This window comes from Zonotrichia albicollis, chromosome 22 (assembly GCF_047830755.1).
Source record: "Zonotrichia albicollis isolate bZonAlb1 chromosome 22, bZonAlb1.hap1, whole genome shotgun sequence".
NCBI classification, from domain to species: Eukaryota; Metazoa; Chordata; class Aves; order Passeriformes; family Passerellidae; genus Zonotrichia; species Zonotrichia albicollis.
In genome coordinates, this window is record NC_133840.1 from 6,581,473 (window position 1) to 6,594,825 (window position 13,353).

At 42.6% G+C, this 13,353-nt stretch overlaps 1 protein-coding gene across 12 annotated transcripts in view; it reads right to left on the minus strand.

Moving 5' to 3' along the window:
• Window positions 1–13,353, minus strand: part of CUX1 (cut like homeobox 1) — a 272,878-nt gene that overhangs the window by 72,503 nt on the left and 187,022 nt on the right. For 7 of the 12 annotated variants that reach the window (XM_074556859.1, XM_074556855.1, XM_074556853.1 and 4 more), the window contains exons 12-15: window positions 8,737–8,795; window positions 3,689–3,737; window positions 2,592–2,688; window positions 862–1,227 (exon numbers count right to left, since the gene is read on the minus strand). In XM_074556859.1, coding sequence (XP_074412960.1) covers window positions 862–1,227; window positions 2,592–2,688; window positions 3,689–3,737; window positions 8,737–8,795 — 571 coding nt within the window. Of the gene's footprint in view, window positions 1–861; window positions 1,534–2,591; window positions 2,689–3,688; window positions 3,738–8,736; window positions 8,796–13,353 lie in introns of all 12 variants that reach the window. The other 5 variants (XM_074556857.1, XM_074556852.1, XM_074556858.1 and 2 more) reach the window with 2 other exon arrangements.

The following is a 13,353-nucleotide window of genomic DNA, read 5'->3' on the forward strand; positions in this document are numbered from 1 at the left end:
GCCCTGAGCTCTCCTGGCCCCTCGGGCCCCTGAGCAGGAGGAACTGGCTACTTGGGAAGAAGCAAGGCTGGCTGATTTGTTAATAAAGATTACAGCTATGTTCGGAAAGGAGATTAGACAGATATAAATAAATGTCTAGAGATACCAAAAATGAAGAGGTTAAAGATGGGCAGATAATCCCCTCAAGTACAATCATCAAAAAGAAGAACAGATTATAAATCTAACAGTGTGTGCTTCCAATTAAACAAAATCTAGGAAAACCCTGCCTGTCCTTTCCAATATTTCTTGACTATAAACAACTTACTTTTCTGTTTCTTGAAATGTAAATCTCAGCCTTAAGATGAATCACAATGAAATGCATGTTACTTCTTAAAATCGCTGCCTTAAATATGCAAAGCTGCTTTAAAACTGGGATTGTGTTTTAATTACTCATCTCATGCATCACCTACCCTATTTTGTCAGAACACTTTGGGGAAAAAAACATAATCACACAAGACACAACAAAAGCCTGGTCTCAGTAAATAACCTCAAATAAAAACCCCCAAGTATTTCTGAGGGCTGATAGCCCGAGTAGCTGCTGACCCTTCTGGCTCTGTGCTGAGCTGTGGCACGGAGGGGGTGACAAGTGAGGGCTGTGAGTGTCCCTGCTGCTCACTCCTGCTGACAGGCACCAACCAGTGGCTAAAAAAAGCACAAGCACACATACGAACCTGCCTGAGTGCTGCAGAGCTGAACTTGCTGCACCTGGCACCTGACCTGGGTGAGAGCAGCAGCAGCAGCGCACAAACAGCCCCGGATGGAGAAGCTCCTGGTTTGGAATGTTTGGAGCTAAGAGGAGCAGGGGAGCTGGGGAGCTCTTACCTCTCTGTCTGCCCTGGATGCTGCGAAGAGCCAGGATGTTCTGCTCGTCCGACAGGAACTGCTTCATCTTATGAAATGGCTCCTTGCCTCTCACAGTCAGTTTATTCCATGGCTTTGGCCGGGCCAGGATCTCACTCACAGACCCTTGTGACAGTCCCAACACATAATGTCCAAATATCCGCTGTCCAATATTGTGCTTGATCAACTGCTCTTTCACCTGACGTGCAATTTCGGCCGTGTCTATCTCCTCGCCTTCGGAGATGCTCCCAGCACTTTCTGACTGGCTGGGAGATGGGGCCATGCCATTTACATCCGGGCTTTGTTGTAATGGACTTTGGGAAGATATGGAGTTTGTGCTGTATGGACCTGTTGGAAAAATCATGCTTGTGCTTCCTGCTTCCTGCATTGCCTTGGAGTAGAAGGACTGCATTAGCTGTCGCTGGAGGAGAGAGTTTAGTGCAAATTTTCCTGTGGAGGCCAGGGGTAAGCTGGGGCTCGCCAGGGATGAGCTGAAAAAGTCTTGACTTAAACCCGTTGGTGAGAACTGGTGTGTACCATTAGTATTGGAAGCCTGCTCCCCCGCGTTGCGGAGCAACTGGGAAGGAGGGGAGGCCGGCAAGGTTGCAGGACGCTGACTCTCAGGCTGGTCTTTCCCTTTTCTCCTGGCTGACCCTACAAGGAAGGTCAAACATAATGCATTATGGGGGGTCAAAGAGGGAAAAACCAAGATAAAAAAATGCAAAGTTTGCCCCGCAAAGGGAAAAAGTGCAGATTGACACGGGCCAATGGAGTGGCGGTGGGAGTTTTGGTTTTGTTTGTTTTCATTTGTTGGGTTAATTTTTTTTTTTTAATTTTTATTTTAATTTTTTTTTCCAGGATTGTAAATTTTTAAGCCAAACAAGGCCCCCAAAACAAACAACATGCATTTCATGTTTGCACCTTTCTTGTATGTTGCAGCCTGGAGAATCCCCCTTACAGACATTAACACTAGAACAGTTACATGAAGTGCAGCGATACAGTTAAATAAATCCATTTACAGACAGCAAGTCTCTCTGTTGTCTCTCATTCAAGATATGACTCATTGGACCTGACTGAACCCAAATGCAGCAAACATTTACATTTTGGAACAAACCAATTTGAATAAAGGAATAACCATTAGGTGGATGCACCAAGATCACTCAGTTAAAAGTCATAAAACACTTCAGAATTCAGTAATCCCAGGGCCAGTGGCAACTTTTAACTTTCTTCCAGCTGCAAAAACCATCATTCAAGAATCTGGAAATTCCATGACTTGCCATTTAAAAAATGTGCACACAAGATGTAAAAGCCCACATTAGGAAAGCCAAACAGCAAACACACTTCGCTGGGAAGAAAGGATTTTGCTTTCCCAAGCTGACCTGCTGGTGGTATATCCAAGTGTATCAGACAGGGAGACTGTGATCTACATGCACAACACTGTGTGTGGGGGAAAGAGATGGATTTGTTCCCAAAACACAAGACAGCCTCAAACACTGGTACAGCCTGGAATGCCTCTTCCTTAACCTCTATAGACTAACTTTTACTCCATTATCCAGCCTACAAACCTACAGCAATCCAACGTTCCGCAGTGCTCCTGTTGCTCCTCAATCCTCCTGCCATGCATGAGCTCAGCCACTCAGCTCTCACTCAGCCCTCCCTCCCACCACAGGCCAGCAGAGGCACCCAGAGGAGGCAGGATTTGGGTGACCTACCGCTCAGGTCGCTGTTGGTGATGCGCAGCGTGGCGTTCTCCGACTGCAGCGAGCGGTTCTTCTCCAGCAGCAGCACCTCCAGCGGCTTGGATGCATCCTAAAGGAAACCAAAGGGGGAGGTTTGTTTCTCAAAGCACTGAGAATATCACTCAGGCACTCAAAAGGATTTCAGAGGGAAAAAAAATTAACAAAAAACCAAATGTTTGACTGGTTTCTGATGGCAGTGAGGGAATTTGCTGGGCACAGAGCAGCAGGAATCACTGCGGGCGCTGGTGGGAACCACGGAACAGATTCACTGTTTAATTTTCATTGTAAATCATTCATCAATTCTGCATTATTTTGAGATGTGTAACGGAATGTTTTCTTAATCCTACTTATTTTTAAATGGTCCTGGCACACTTTCAGTTTGACTTCTTTTAATCTGATTAAACCAAGAGTTAAGATTATATTATTCCTTCTAGGTCAACTGACCCAAGCTAAGCATTTCCTTGACATGCTGCATTTCAGCAGAAACAGTTTGTTCAAAATAACATCAGTCAGAGAAACCTGCTATTTACTCTCCCCTAAATATCTAACCCTTGATCATTAAAAAACCCATTGAAAATTAATCCCAGGATATCAATATTCAGTTTGGATTTCAGAAACAGGAATTTAATTCATAACCTTTAAACTGAAGTAAGATTAATTAGCTGGAACAGCAGAGCTCTCTCACTACTCCAAGGTTTGTTTTCTTTTGTGAAAAGAAATTTTCAAGGCTAACAAATACTTAAAAATGCTGAAGTCCTTGCACAGTGTGCTGCCCGTACAACAACTCCAATATCTTTAAATGACTCAACTTCACAACATTCTGGTTTACCCACTCCAGCACAGCTGAAATGTCACTTTGTCCTTGACCACTTAAATGAAATTAACAGGCAAAAAAAAAAAGTCCAGTTCAGCTTTTTACATAAGAAAACATCAGGGAAAACAAGGATGGACCCAGAAGCCTCAACATCAACAGGAAACTGTCAATGTCAACAACATGGAATTGCAAGACAAAATTTTTGTTAATCAACTAAGCTACTGAATAGGTAAGAAAACAAAAGTAAGTTCAGTACCTGCGCACCAGAGCTTTCAGATGGTGCAAACTCCATGGATTTCAATATACTGTAGAAGGCAGAAAAAAGAAATTATTTTCTATTTCTTCCTTTCATAACAACTCCACTAATGAGCATTAACATTATCATGTCCTGTTCTCCAGTAACACCACAAGTGATGACAACCTTCCTTGCAGTAACACAATCTCCTAATGAATACAGAATAACTCCTCAAACCAGTTATTGGATAAGAAAATTTTCTCGAGCACCATCTAAATCATTCCATATGCAATTCCACCAGGCCAGTTTAAAGTGTAAATTTAAAGGTTAATAAGGATATAACATTTTAAGCTGTCAGAAACAATATAAATTTATCTGTGAAGCTGGAAGGGAATGAGGAAATTGCAGCAAAGCAGCAAAACAGGGGAATCACCACTACAGTACAGCACTTTACAGAATAAACTCCAGCTCACCAGCAAGGAAAATATGCACAAATAATCCTCCCAACCAAGGCACTACAGGCTAAAAGGCAGTTTTTCATTTTAATAACCCCCTCATTCTATGGCAAAGGGAAGACAAAATGGCCCAGTATTTCTTAAGAAATATGAAAGATCCAAATATTTATAAGTACATTAGGAGCAGAATCTGATAGTCTCATTGTCAATATTTTATACAAATAGCGAGCGGTCAGAGGATGTCTCCCTTCAGAGGCTCTCAGTTAGAGCTGTGTCATCTGGCAAACCAGAATCTTACAGGAATCCAGACTTATTACTGTACTTTGGTGGATAATTTTTTTTAAAACCAGCCTGCTGCAGGCAGGACATGAACTTGCTCAGACTGAAGCAATAAATGATTTCAGCTTCTTACTGTTCAAAGACAACATTCATTTGGTGAAGAAAAACACATAAACACATATAGATGGTGTTTACACAGCATTTGTCATGTGTAAAACACCAAGAACTCTGTCAGCAGGAACAATCTGGTTAATCATGTATTAAATTGCATTAAATGCTGTGGATCATGTATTAAAGGTTTTGGAATTGCCCCTGGATCTCTGGAAGTGTCCAAGGCCAGGCTGGATGGAGCTGGGAATAACCTGGGGTAGTGCAGGGGTCCCTGCCCATGGCAGGGAGTGGCACTGGATGAACTTTAAGGTCCCTTCCAGCCCAAAACATTCAGTGATTCCATGAAATGTGGAAACTGAGAGGAAAAAAGGGCAGAAGTTCAGTGTTTAGACACAGGAACTGGTTCTGGATGCCATGAGGAGTTAGCCAGGCACTCATTAACTGCCTGAACCTGTCCCTGCATTAATCCAGAGTTAGATGTGCATTAAGTGACACTCTGGAAATCAGGTCTCTGGGCCATTCAAGATCACCCAAAGTCACAGCAAACCCAAAGGAAAAAAAAGTCATTCTGAGAAAGAGACCTGATGTATCTTGCATCTGTGCATACTCACTGCACACAGGGTTAATTCTGACAGCATCCCTAAAATATAGTAATTAATGAAACCACAAATTTCTGGCAATCACTTTCATTACATGGCATCACTCAGTGTCACCTCTTGCCTGGCTGTAGGGTGGAGCCATCACCCCATACACAGCACATAAAGTGATGTTGTGAAGACTATGTGGGCACAACAGCTCAGCCACATGCAAAATCAACTCTTTTGTGCTACCAGAGGATTTGTGCCAGTCAAGGAAACAGGATATGGACTAATGGTAAGTTCTCAGAGATCCTGACACCACTTTGACATCACAGGTGTGTGACTCAGGTGGCAAAAGCCCAAAAGCCAAAGTGTTTCTAGGCACAGCTCTGCGTCCCAGGACTCCAAGGTGCTGGGGGAGATAAATGCACAGAGACTCATCCAGGCAAAACCCCAGCCAGGTCTCTGTTCCCATGAATTCTGCAGGGAATGGCCTCTGCAGGGACAGCCAGTCCTAATGCACATCCTCACGATGCCCAAATGAGGAGACTCATCTGAATTTCAAACCCAGTTTGAACAGTAAATTATCAGGTGGCAAACATCCCATGGGAAATCCCATTTCAGCTCAGAGCAGTTGTGACCCCACTTACCACATGTGGGTTTGCCATGGGGAGCAATCCAGCAGCATTCCAAACACCTTCCTTCCTCCTGGATGAGGCTAAACCAGAAAAAGCTGCTCTCTCCCAAAGGAGCAGATGGGAGAGGTGCCCTGACCACACAGTGCTGCCCCCAGAACCAGGCTGACAATGGTTGGAAGCATGAACCTGGTTATGGTTATATTTGGTTCTCCACACCAAAAATCTGCCTGTAAAGCCCTGATCCTGTCATCCCTCTCCTTGCACAGGCTGATGCATTTTGGTTCTGAGCACCTGCTGCCAGCTGGGACCTTCAGGGAGGATCCTGAGTTTCCAGTAAGATTGGTGCAGGAAATGTGTATTCAAACCTTGGCTGGAAACCTACTGACCTCTGCCTGCCTGAAGGGGATTCTTTGCTAACTGAATTAACTTTCTGACAATTTCACAGGTAATTTCCTACATAGTTGAAACACAAAATATACTAAAAATCAAGCTGATGGCACCTCTAATTGCCCTAAGAGGAATATTCACTCCAGCAGGTTCATTTTTAAAAGAATGTAAAAGTTAAACATGTCAAAAATGACTCTCCAAATGTGTCACAAAAGACACATTCTCCTCAGGAAAATGAGGAAGCACAACGTTTCTTCTTTGGATTCCACGAATATCTTTGCCCATGAGATCTTGACTCAATCTGTGGCTCAAGATCAGTTACCTGCTTTTTAAAGAAATGATCTTGTGACTTGAATCTGCACATCTAAGAAGACTTGAAAGATCTGACTGTAAAGCAAAGTGTGCATTGGGACAGCTCGACTTTCTGTTCGTCTGATCCCGACTGCAAAGGCAGCAGGGTCAGCCCTGTCGCGCTACTTGAGAGGGAGCTGAAGGCACACACAGAGCTCTCAGATCTCAAAAATAGGTTTAGAAGCCATTGGGCACAAAAGGCAAGGCAGAAAGTGAAGAATTCTCCCATCCCAGATCTTGACATGGGCCCAGCTAAGTTCCTCCAGTCAGGAGTTGGGCTGATATTGAGACCCTCAGCCCAGCTTGCCTTTAACACCCCAGAAAGGGTTAAAGAAAATATATCAGTGCCAAAACACCTTAAAAATTCATTCTATTCCTGCTGCACTGACAAGATCTCTTTTCTCTAGGTGCAAATGCTACAAGCAGCTCATTTCTGTCAGTGTTGCAAGGCACAAGGCAGGTGCAGCAAGATTCAGTGTGAGGGCTGCAGATTTACAGCAACAGACTTCTCCAGCCTCATTTACAGCAGGTCTCAGTTCAGATCAGACTGTCAGTGCCACAGGATGCACACTGAGCCCTCAGCACAGCACCTGGATTGGATGGAGCATGGGAATGCTGTGAAGCAGCTGCTTGGTGGATGCAGCATTGCAAACATCCTCAGTGCTCCCTCAGAGGGTCTCAACCCTCATCCTGTGGGATGGACCCCAGGGCCTTTACAAGCCAGCTATCAATTCACAAATTAGGGATATAAAAGCTGGAACAGCTGGGAAAACAGGGTTAATTTACTGGCACCCAACCAGGGCCACTTCCAGCAGAGTCTCCCATCTATTTATCTGCAGGCTCATCCTCAGCAGAAGCACCATGTGAAGCCTCCTGTCACAATTTCTCTGATCTGCCTTACCACCCCTGCTCTCATGTAAGTCAGTGTTGTAAAAAAAAAAAAAAAAATTAAAATATTGGTATCATCACCAGGAATACAGGGTTTGTATTTAAAGTACAAATACAAAGTAAATGAGTATATTCAATGAATATATTGAGTTCTTGGCACCTTAAGTCTGGCTTTAAAGTCCTGGTCCTGTTGTATTAAACCTCTGCAATAAAGCAGGTAAGATTCAAAACTCATTTGTTGTTTCAGCACATTTACATGTAATATCTTATGCAAGAAGCTGGAAGGTTGTAGCCTTATTCCCATTCACTGCTTCACAAATGAGGACATAAACTGGCTAAAACCTGAAGCTGTTCTCTTAACTCAGGAGAGGACGTGGATGTATTTACCCCTAAATCACTAAATGATGATGCTATTTTGAGCCCAGGTAATAATCAGGTAAAATGACCAAATAAATGGTCAATTCATTTAATTCCAGTGAAAATTATACCCCTGCATCAGGGTGTGCTGCAGCTGGTGGTGAACCAGAACCTCAGCCAGCGTGGCTTGAATAAATCAGCACCAGGGGCTGGGCAGTTGTGGGGCTTGCAAATCCAAATCTGCTTTCCATATTCTCCAGGGATGTGTAAACAAAAGCACATGACTACCAGCCTCATCTGAAATACCTCATTAAACCAGGGAATGGGTTATTTCAGCCTTTTTAAAACACACACAGAAATGCCAGAATGATGAAAGAAGAGATGGGAGTTTCTCGCAGTTATTTAAACCTTGACACTAAACATATTTCCAGTCAGAAAAGTTCTCTTCTGAACCTGACAGCTTATCTTGTTATAGTTTAAAATGAGGCTCTTTTAAGTCTCTTAAGAAAATCCCTTGAAATAGGAAGAAGCTGTTTGTGGCTTTAGTTTAAAACCACAATATATTAGCAAAAATATACAGTGAAACAAGCCCAGCATTAAACTGGAAAATGCTGAGCACTGGGTGGCAGGAGCAGAGCAAACGTACCATGGCCAAAGGCTCTGCATGTCATTTTTGGTCCACATGACCCTCAGCTGTTGGCTGGAGACTTTTAAAGACTGGTCCACCTAAAATACCACATATTTTGAAACTTTTTTCCTTTCTGGACAATAGTTTCAGTGGCTTTTCTTCATGGACATGTGTTTTATTTGCTATTGGGATCCTCTGCTGCAACAAAAAGGAGCACTCTCAGATATAGCAGTTCCACTGGTTCTGGATGCAATTTCTGCCAATATTCCCAATTTCCTCGTCTTTGTGGTTTTGACTGAATTTTTTATTGTTCCAAGAACACAGATTTGTGGCTTCATTTAACAAGCACTGTTCAACCAGAGTTTGTGAAAAAATTATGTAAGCATTTAACACTTACTTTAATTCTTTCTTAACCTCTTCATAATCAGCCTGTCCTTTCAGTTTTTCTTCCAGTTGCTTTAAAAGAGAGAACATGGATTTAATTATTTACATTGTTTTTTTTTCTGCAGGCTTTGAAAATCATCTTCAAATTATTCCATATATACAGCAGCGCACAAGTGAGGGTTAATGACTCATACCTAATTTACATATATTAGAAAACAAACTATAACCAATTAAACGTAAACACAATTATACCTCGCTCATCCTTTGTTTACAGAGTGCCAAGCATGACAGAATTCAGTGGGTCCCAATTTGGCTGCTTGCAATGTCACTGTCATGTGCTCAGGGAAGAGATTGGGGATGAAGGTATTAAAAAAAAAAAATAAAAATAAAAATGGGGCAGCTGAAATTTTCAGGGAGATTGAATAAACAAGCAGGATGCTTTGGCACACACTGTATTCTTAATAGGACAGTTCTTGATAACCTTATCTCCATGATAAAAAGAGCAGACTGAAGAAGCTGTTGTTGATTGGAAGGCTCCTACAGCACCTCAACAGCTGTACCAGAGGTTTCACAAGCATTACTGAGCAGAGAGGGAGCATCGAGGCCACCCCAGCTGCTCTGCCCCACCCAGGGTGGCCCCAAAGGCTGAACCAAACCCCCTGCCACCATCCAGAACGCAATGTCACACACTTGGACCTTACCCAGCTCCCACCAAAGTGCTCATCACTACGGGGTAAATGCTTCAGGAGGCCTAAAACATATTGATACATAATTGATGCAGTTATGGTGCTTGCAGAAGCCACATTAATTGCAATAATTTCTTTGCTTAGTGCAGGCACACCTGATCTAAGCAAAGAACAGAACTTATTGGCTTGCAACTTCCATGGATAAATTCAGGCTAACTCTGCTTCAGTTCATTTTTGGTGTTAAAATTGGCAGAGAATCCCAAAGGTCACGGGAAACAGAAATAACACAAGGACGCATCACCTCAAAGACAGAGAATCTACTTTGAAAAGGAAAGGAATAGATGACATGAAAAAGAAAAATAGGGCTTTATGTCCAGGAGAGGCTGCCTTCAGGGGAGAAGGGAATTCAAGATCTTACACCCACTCTGGGGCTGCTCTGGATGCAGGAGGAGGGCAGGGGAGGGTTGCTGGAACTTGGATAATTTTAGCAAAGCTGTTTAAAATGCAGCAGCCCAGCTGTGGGGCATGGAGGCAGGGCTGGGGAAACACAATTGGGAACCTGCTCCCTGTGCTGCCTTCCCTATAAAGTCAGTGTGTGGGTATCACAGAGCTGTACAAACCCCAAAATGATGCAGCACAGCAAATCCATGGAATCCATGGGCTGAGTCATCTCAGTAATTTAAATGAGGCTTCTTCAGATGCCAACAGCAGCATGGTGGGGTTCTGTGGGACTTTATTCTGCCATTTTTTAAAGGATTTCCTACCCAGCCCTGTGCAGCTCTCACACTGCTGACATGTCAGCCCTGCCACAGCGCTGCTGTTAAGGAGCAGTGACAAAGTGGACAGCCAGGTTACCAACCCACAGCCCTCTCAAGGCCCTGTTCCTGCTCTCTGCCACCACAGCCCAGCACCCTCAGCACTGCTGAGACACGAATCTCCTGCAGGAACAGCCAGGCTCAAGGAGCAGCTCTTAATGGATCCCAGGAGCTGCTGCTCAGTGTGGAATTTGCACTCTGGGACCCTGATGGAACAAGTGGCATCCTAGAAAGGTCTAGTGTCTTTTGTCATCACTGGCTGTGCAGTCATTCAGTTGTGTTAAAAATAAAAATGAAATGCCTGTTTTAGCTACAAGCATTTTTTTTCCACCTGGAATAGATACAGGGCAAGTTTTAGTAGTTTTTTTCTGGCGTGTCCTGCCTTGCCAAATTCCAATTACTGTCTGGAACTATAGGAAGCACTGACTTTGCTTTAGATAGCAGACAGTGCTTCAGGAAAATCCTGCTTGATGTCACCAGGAAAATCCTACAAATACTAAAGATATTGGAGGTTTTGATAATTTACAACACATGTTGAAATCTCATTATGGGGATGTACTACATAGTCCCAGGGCCTGAAGTTTCACATTTTGAGGAGGGTCAGCTACAACAGGCCAGGAGCTCCAGCAGCTTTCCAAGCTGCAGCTCAACACTGAGCAAAACACAGTGACTCCAAGGAGGTGGAATTTTTAGTGCATCAGGTCAGGCTGGAGAGGGATCTCTAAATGAAAGCAGTGAGCCAAAGAGCCCTTGGTGCTGGGAGGAGACTCAGCATCAGAGCTGAGAGTTTTCCAAGTGGTCACAGACAAGGGAAGGAGCTGCCAAACCCCAAGACGTCCTTCTGCTCTCCTTGGTCTTGTCACTTTGTCCTTCTGTCTCTGCAAATCCACTGCAATTCACCTTTCCTTAACTCTGTGACTGGTAACATTTTGGGTCTGGAGCACAGGAGCTTGTACAGCAGGAATAGCTGGCAATTTACACCAGTTCTCAGTATAAAAAGGACCAGAAGAAATTTAAAACAAGCAATACCCTGGATTAATATGTTAGTTACTTATGCAAGGGTAAGCTAAGAAAACAGCCTTTTGTAGAAACAGAGTAAACCACAAAAAAGCTAAAGATTCCCATTTTAATGGAATCTGTATTAAATGTAATTCTGTGCAGGGAAGTGCTACACCCTGGAATATTTAGATACAAAGCACAGGTAGAAAAATAAAGAAAAATAAGAGATATTGACAAAATGCAGCTGGTTTGGACTCTCAGGTACTTGCTACAGCAGTATGACAACCAGCAATATTTTACTTTGGATTGTATAAAAAACACACACATCCATCATTCCCAAGTACCTCATACAGAGATTGTTGCCATGGAAAACCTGCACCTAAACATCTCCTTCAGTAAACAATATAAACTAACAACTGAGGATGCAGTGCCTGTGTAGAAACAGAACATTTAGGCACTTGGCATCTTCCCAGTCAATGACTGTTTTAAAATGTATTAGTATGGTAATTGTCTCCAAGAACCCTGTAAAATGCACAGAACATGGGATAACAAAGGTTCAAGCTGTGAGACAATCTGGAGGAACTAATATCTTGCACTAAATATCAACCTGGTTAATTCAGACAAAATATATTCCAATGACCTCCAACACACAAAAATGCAGGAGCCAGAGGGCAGAAGGAATGGACTGGTGGCTTTCCTGCATATTACATTTGCAAATATCCCATGTTAAAGAATCATCTTGCATCTGTGGTGTGAATAAACCCATGTCAGAGCATGCAGAGATTGGGTCCCTCCTCATGTTATTTAGAAAATACAATCACTACTGTATTATTAACTAAACTGGCACAGGTAAATAGCAGGGGCTGCGTTGAGGGGCTTAAAACATTTCAATAACCATTAGATTAACATTGTAGTTCAGTTTAGAGTGATCAACTACATTACTGAATTTTAACTGGGTAGCAGAGACATTCCAGCACCCAGCCACAAAGGGTTAATACAATTAGAGTGAGAAAAGTCTTGTTACTAGAGGACATGTTTTGATTATTAGATCAGATGAAGATAAAGAAGCAATAATTTTGAAAGTATTTCTGTATTGTTTCATTAAGTCATAGAGTATTAAACAATTCCCCCAAGATACAGGTTGAGAACATTGCTTTAATTTGTGAAACTGCGAGTTGTTTTCTGTGGAGGCAACCATTAAAATCTCTGTTATTTCAGAAGCAATTCCTCCATAATCAAACAGGAGATCAGCACATTATCACTGAGATTTGGTGCTTTGTACAACCTGTGCCTGGCACAGGCTTTCCCAGCACTTTGGGGTCAAAGTGAGTGTTTGGAAATATTTTTATAGTTGCAATAAATAAGGTTAAAGAGGGTTGAAATGACTAAAACTTTATCAATAGAGGCACTACATCAGCCACTATCACTAGAAAGCTAAATACAGAGCATTAGCCAGGCAAGGCTATGAGAAAATGGAAGGAGATTACTGAAATGAAAATCAAAGACTTGCTCTGTCATTTCTATGATCCTACTCCCTTTGAAGTTAATGGCTAAACTAATACTGACCTCACCAGGAACATGCTTTATTCCAAGAAAATCTGTCAAGTGCAAGGATTCAAGATATTTTCTATCAGGTTTTATGAAAAAGTAAAATTTAAAAAAAAAATCCCCTGAACATGGGTGTAGCCAGCAGAATGTGTCCCTCAAAACCAGGGCAGCTCCTTTTTCCCTCAATAAATGTGCCCACATGGTGACAGGTGGGCAGGGAGTGATACTGTCAATGGAGTTACATAATAAGTGTCCTTTGCTCCACTGGATTTTCATAAAAATTCTGCAGAGCTAGCTTAAAGTATGCAGAAAACATTGACTACAACACTTCAGCTTCCATTCCATACAGGTCTCTCTCCATGTGAATTATGCTCCACCACAGCAAAACCAGTAACTGCTAAAAAATGTCAGAATTAGAGCAATTTGTAAGAGTTTCAATTGAACATTAAATCATTCTGATAGAGCAAAGCTGCCCACGCCACACTCAGAGCTGAGTGGGAACTATCAGCCTCCTGCTCTCAGAAAACTCTCAGACTATCAAACCTGCACAACTACCAAGTCTTTAATGGAATAGATAAATTT